The 6,380-nt window shown below is 40.3% G+C and overlaps 1 protein-coding gene across 3 annotated transcripts in view; it reads left to right on the forward strand.

Moving 5' to 3' along the window:
• The window catches only part of EFCAB14 (EF-hand calcium binding domain 14), a 39,917-nt gene that overhangs the window by 27,105 nt on the left and 6,432 nt on the right, over positions 1 to 6,380 (forward strand). For all 3 annotated transcript variants that reach the window (XM_049617229.1, XM_049617228.1, XM_049617230.1), the window contains 2 exons: positions 2,531 to 2,642; positions 3,639 to 3,764. In XM_049617229.1, coding sequence (XP_049473186.1) covers positions 2,531 to 2,642; positions 3,639 to 3,764 — 238 coding nt within the window. The remainder of the gene's footprint in view (positions 1 to 2,530; positions 2,643 to 3,638; positions 3,765 to 6,380) is intronic.

A 6,380-nucleotide genomic window follows, 5' to 3' on the forward strand; every position in this document is an offset into this window, starting at 1 on the left:
TAAATTAGTATATGAGTGAATAGGTGAATACTTTATCAGGCACCTACCCTGTGCCAAGCCCTTTTTGAGGAGCTGGGGTGACCGCAGTGAGCAGGATAGACATGTGACCCTTATTCTGATGGAACTCAAAGTCCATCAGTCAGAAAATCATTACTACATAATTGAACAGATAATTACTGTGAGTATGATACCTGCTACAAAGGAAAATTACAGGGTATGATGAGGGTGTTAACAGAGGTCAGGAAAGCTTCCTAAGGAAATTACTTTTAAGCTATGACAGTAGGTTATCTGTACTAACAACAGAGAACAGAGGCATAGATCATCTAAAACTGTTGTCTAACCTAAACATTATTTTTAGATTGCAGTCTCAGTACTTACATAGTCCATTTAAACTTCAACCAGTTCCTTTCACCTTGTACCTTCCTGTTTTGTTTTTTTTTTTAAGTTCTTCCCTGACATACTGTCAAGATAAGACAATCTGTGATATGCTTTGATATCCCAGGAAATAAAGTTTATTTGTTAACATTCTCTGTGATTAGAGTATTGTTTAATACTATAAGATCTGGGCTATAAAGTAAAAGCCAGGAAGATTGTGGCTAAGTGGCTAAAATACCACCTCAGATGTATATTGTGTGTGAGAAGCTCAAGGATATGAGGTTCAGAGGAAATGAACTTGGAAATGAACCATAGGACAGGCAGTTTTCAATGTAATACTTTGTATCTATATTTGTTCTTCCTTAACTATTGCCCAGATATATTAAGATTTTAATACTTTGTGATCTCGGCTTTTGTTGCATTTTCTAACTACTTCTATAAAAAATAAATAAATAAAAATACCTCACCTGGGGAATGACAAGAAAAATTGAAGATCCAGATACAAATGTTGAACACGAAAAGTAACAGGTGGTTACTGATGGAAACTAGTGATTTTAGCAGTGGTTCATATTTTAACAGTAAACGTCAGAATCAAATAAACATCAGAATCGTGCACATTTTTTGTCTAAATTTCCTGGTTTTGCTTTCAGACCCTTTATGTTTTTAACTGTCATCCCAGTGTATTGGTCCCTCTGTCCTACTTAATTTACACATCCTAACCAGATATAATTTCTCTTTAATTTCTTCATAAATTCCTCAAGTATTTAGTACTTAGTTTTAGTCATCTGTGTCCATATATTAGCCCCTTAATAAGCCCGAGTGATCTTCTATATGATAACTATTAGAGTAGAAATGAAGGTCAGAGAAATAATTGAATTTAAAAAAAAGACAAAACACGTAATGAGTTGGTGTTCTGACTGAACACATGATCAGGACCTTTCACACTAGCCTAAGCAGTTAGAAAAGCCTAATAAGCCTTTGGCGCCTGGGTGGCTCAGTCAGTTGAACATCCGACTCTTGATTTTCGCTCAGATCACGATCCCAAGGTCATGGGATCAAGCCCTGTGTCCGTCTCCGTGCTGTGCATGAAGCCTGTTTAAGATTCTCTCGCACTCTCTCTTTTCCTCTCCCTCTCCTCTTCTCCCCTCTCCCCCGCTGTGCTTTTTCTCTCTTTTAAATTAAAAAAAAAAAAAAAATTTAAAAAGCCTAAGCCTCATAGAAACCAGATTTCTCTCTTTTTATAATTAAATATATTTTTTGTATGCCACTCTGGATCATCCTGGAAATGAGGGAAGGGTATAGGGAAAAACTTTTTAAATTTTTTTTTAACATTTATTTATTTTGAGACAGAGAGAGACAGAGCATGAACGGGGGAGGGTCAGAGAGAGAGGGAGACACGGAATCTGAAACAGGCTCCAGGCTCTGAGCTGTCAGCACAGAGCCCGATGCCAGGCTCGAACTCATGGACCGTGAGATCATGACCTGAGCCGAAGTTGGGCGCTTAACCGACTGAGCCACCCAGGTGCCCCTGGAAAATCTTTTTTAAAAGATGTAAGTAAGTCAAACTTGGAATTAGAAATTTTCCAGCTCTCCTACAGCTCCTCCTGCTCCTACAGCTCCTGCCACCACTTGAACCCTCAGGGGTGGGGGAGAGGGGGACAAAGAAAAGCCAGGGTTTGTTGCGTTTTTTCTTTTTCTTTTTTTTAAGGTGATAAGAGCATAAAACTCTACCTAAAGTTATCTAGTCACAAGGTAAAGTAAGACATTGAGGAAAATTATTTAGTGTGAAATAGCTCCTAGAAAATAATATCTACTCATTTAGGAAATGGGTGTTACATGGGCACCTGAGCAAGGGTACATTTCCTTTACTGCTGACACACGCCTGCCTTCCGCCATCAGCCAAACATTCACAGTGGATCTCACATTGCCTGTCGCATAATGTCCCCTAATGGTCTAGTCTCAAATCCAGCTAGGCCCTCATCAACTCTGAGTACAAAGGTATCTCTAGTATTTGTTGATTCATTCCTTCATTACCTTTAATAGGGAACCTACTGGAAGTCAAGCACTTCCTGCTAAATAGGCTCTGGGAACATAACGAAGAATCAGATAAGGTCTTCTCTCCACCCTAAGCCTCTGTGGTCTTTATTTTGGACAGAAAGAAGATAGTTCAGATTCTCAAGTATCCAAGCTCAGAGAGAGACTGCAGCTGATCAGTGCTCTCACAAACAAGCCTGAGAGCAACAGGCCACCAGACACCACCGACAAAGGTGAGATACTCAGGGCTGGCTTCTGCATGTCTCACGTAGGCTTGGGCAGCTCGCCTCCCACACAGGGAGTGGGGACAGGTGTTCCAGCAGGACTGATCAGACCGAGGGAATGATGCCTGAGTGCACCGAGATGAAGATGATACACTTTGGTTTCATTTAGGAAAAACCATTTTGTACATGATTTGTATTCCAGTCTATTAAGGAAAGAATGGGTAATGTTTAGCTTGAAATAGACTTCTCCATGCTGTCTGCATCCAATTATGGGCAAAAATGTAACTGTCATAGTATATATTAAACCAGCCCTATATGTTGTTTACGGAAGTCTTTTCATTACTCTAAGTGCATAAAATTTACTTAAAAATAAATATTAGTCCTTCTGAAAAACCATTAGCAAATAATGATGGGATCATTGAGTTGGAAAGGCCCTTGGCTTTAGGGAGGGACATACCTAATCAATATTAGCAGATGCCTCAAGGACATAACTAAAGCACTGGACTGGATTGGCTTTGGCCCCTACCCCCCACAAATATTTTTCATTTTGGGGAAAACATTACATCTTCTCTTACTCTCTTTTGGGTAGGGGAACAGTCTACAATGGGAGGCCTTATCCTAACATCATGCTACATAATTGTGTGACAGCCCTCTTTCAGCACCAGCTGATCTGGTGGCACATACCCCACATCAGACTTATGGTATGGCTCCTAGGATATCAGACATCCAATGCTATTCTCACTTGCAGCTTAAACTCTTAGCATCTAAACCTATGTAAAGCTAACTTGTACTAGAAGAGCTTCCCATGGGACCACAGCTTAAACCTTAATGTTATAGGATACTGTATGATCTTCACTTACACACACAACATATCCATGCCTTTAACTTCACACAGTCACTGTGCTACTTGGTACGTATGTAATTACCCTAAAAGGTGACCTTTAGTACTGGTTTATTTTGGTGTCAGGTTTGATAATACTATAAAACAATATATGTTTGTTACAGAGCAAGTACAGAGTTTCACATCAAAGCCATCAGCATTGCCAAAATCTCCACCGTCTTATGGAGATCACATTGAGAAAACTGCCCAGCTAAGACCTATTGCCCTACCAGGAATTTCTAGCATCAAAGGTAAATGCTTAGGGGCGCCTGGGTGGCCCAGTCGGTTGAGCGTCCGACTTCAGCTCAGGTCATGATCTCACAGCTCATGAGTTCAAGCCCCGCGTAGGGCTCTGTGCTGACAGCTTGGAGCCTGGGGCCTGCTTCCGATTCTGTCTCCCTCTCTCTCTGCCCCTAACCCACTCGCATTCTGTCTCTGTCTCTCTCCAAAATAAACATTAAAAAAAAAATTTTTTTTTAAAGGTAAATGTTTATACCATGGAATAATAGGGGAAATGTTCAAAGCTATGAATTTTTAATTTTTTTAACTTATAAGAAAAAAATTATAATTATTTTATATATAATTATATATAATTATATAATTATAATTAACATTGAGTACTTTCTGTGAGCCAGATACTTGGTATGATATGCATTATATTATATATTATTATTATATAATATATATATTATATAATACTCTGAACAATCCTGGGAACATAAATATTCATGTATTCTACCCATTTTATTGATAGGGAAACTGCCTAAGTCCACACAGCAAGTTTCAGGTTAAGGCAAAATTCACACCAAGACAGCCTGACACCCAAGTTTGCACTCTCAACCAATGCACTGTAGAGTCTACATTCATTCAGTGAGTGCCTAATTAGACCCAGTGCTAAGCAGTAAAAATACAGTGTAAGACATGATCTCACTTTCCTCAAGGATGTGACAGTCTAGTGGAGAAGGCAAACAAGCAACCATAATACCCTGAGATAGCAAATACTGTTTGCTAAGGCCCTCTAAAAAATGAGGGGTCCTCTGGCTGAAAACCAGCAAGATAAACAGTAGGAAGGATATGATTCACAGAAAAACCATGTTTGCCTTGCTTCCAGCAGTGTGTGCTATCCTTCGTGGTGATGTTTAGAGTCTCCTGATTTTGCATTCACTAACTGCTTGGAAAATCACCCATTCCTGTCCACCTACATTTGTCTGGCTCTCCACCTTAACTTAGATACCATTCCACCAGAAAACATTTTCTTACCTCCCAGGACTGGATTAGGTTCTTCCTGTGTATGCTCTTTTATAATATCTTATGTTTGCCCCTGTGTAACACATGTCACTGTGTTGTAATTTCCTGGGGAGATAGAAAATTGACTTTACTCCCAGCCCCTAGCATAATGCCTGGTACACGTGAATATTTGTTACGTGAATGAGTTATCTACAGCCTACAATTAATGTGTAAAGCATAGAAGACTTAAATTTCTATCGCCATATAAATGCATTACTTTCTCATCTTATCTCCAAGTTTTTTTCTTTCTGTTTTCTGGGGAGACAGAAGAATGCTAAATTGTGTTTACTGGCAACACAAGTGCCTTCTCCCACTTTGCATTTATTACATCAAGAATTGATGAGAGGGGCGCCTGGGTGGCGCAGTCGGTTAAGCGTCCGACTTCAGCCAGGTCGCGATCTCGCGGTCCGTGAGTTCGAGCCCCGCGTCGGGCTCTGGGCTGATGGCTCGGAGCCTGGAGCCTGTTTCCGATTCTGTGTCTCCCTCTCTCTCTGACCCTCCCCCGTTCATGCTCTGTCTCTCTCTGTCCCAAAAATAAATAAAAAACGTTGAAAAAAAATTTAAAAAAAAAAAAAAAAAAAAAGAATTGATGAGAATGCATGGAGGAAAGACTGATAGAGCACATTGAGAAATAGCCATCTTAACATTTATACTTCAATCCTTAACATTGGCCTTAGATACTTTGGATGACTACACTTTTGAAATGACCCAAAGCAGCAATAGGATTTTTATTTGAATACTGCTACCAAGTGCATAGCACATTTTATAAACTCACGCCCTGTATAGAGACACACACAAAACACATTTTCCAGCTAGCCACTTGGTGGCAGCCATTGAGAACAAGTGTCCCACCTGCTTTTCTGGCTTTCAGAGCTTTTGAGACTCTTGAGCTGCTTTGCTGGGGCTGTCTCAGGAGTGAAAGCCGGGCTTTCTTCAGAAGCTTGTCTGCAAAACTCCTTGATGGACTGCACCTTGCACTGCTTCCCCCGCTTCAGGGCGTTTCCATTCTTCCTGAGTACCAAACAGCAAGAGGCCTATAGAATCTACAGGTGGAGCTGGCTAATGAAGAGAGGAAAGAGATTTAGGAAGACTTTTAAGGAAACCTAAGCCTCATGACTGTCTCTTGATATTAGAGACTAAATCTACTAAGTCATTCTGTGGGGACACAATCAAGTCCTTTTAAAATATTATGTGAATAACCAGCCCTCCTACATGTTCATTATGGGGCCCTTGAGAAAATACCAGAAGAGACCATTGATGGAAACTCTCCAATCCTATTGGCTCAAATAATATCTTAGAACTAAAAAAGAAGCTACAGATCAACTGGTGATAGTGCTGTCTCTTAGCTGGGAGAGAGAGAGAGCACATGTGCCTGATGCTTTATACTATATGTATCACTTTGAAGAGATCTGTAGCCCTCTGGTTCTTTTTTTTTTTTAATTGACATACAAGTCATAGTATCATAGTATTCACCCTTTTAAAATGTATAATCCATGGGGCGCCTAGGTGGCTCAGTCGGTTGGGCGTCCGACTTCGGCTCAGGTCACGATCTCGTGGTCCGTGAGTTCGAGCCCCGCGTC

This window comes from Panthera uncia, assembly GCF_023721935.1.
Source record: "Panthera uncia isolate 11264 chromosome C1 unlocalized genomic scaffold, Puncia_PCG_1.0 HiC_scaffold_4, whole genome shotgun sequence".
Taxonomy (NCBI): domain Eukaryota; kingdom Metazoa; phylum Chordata; class Mammalia; order Carnivora; family Felidae; genus Panthera; species Panthera uncia.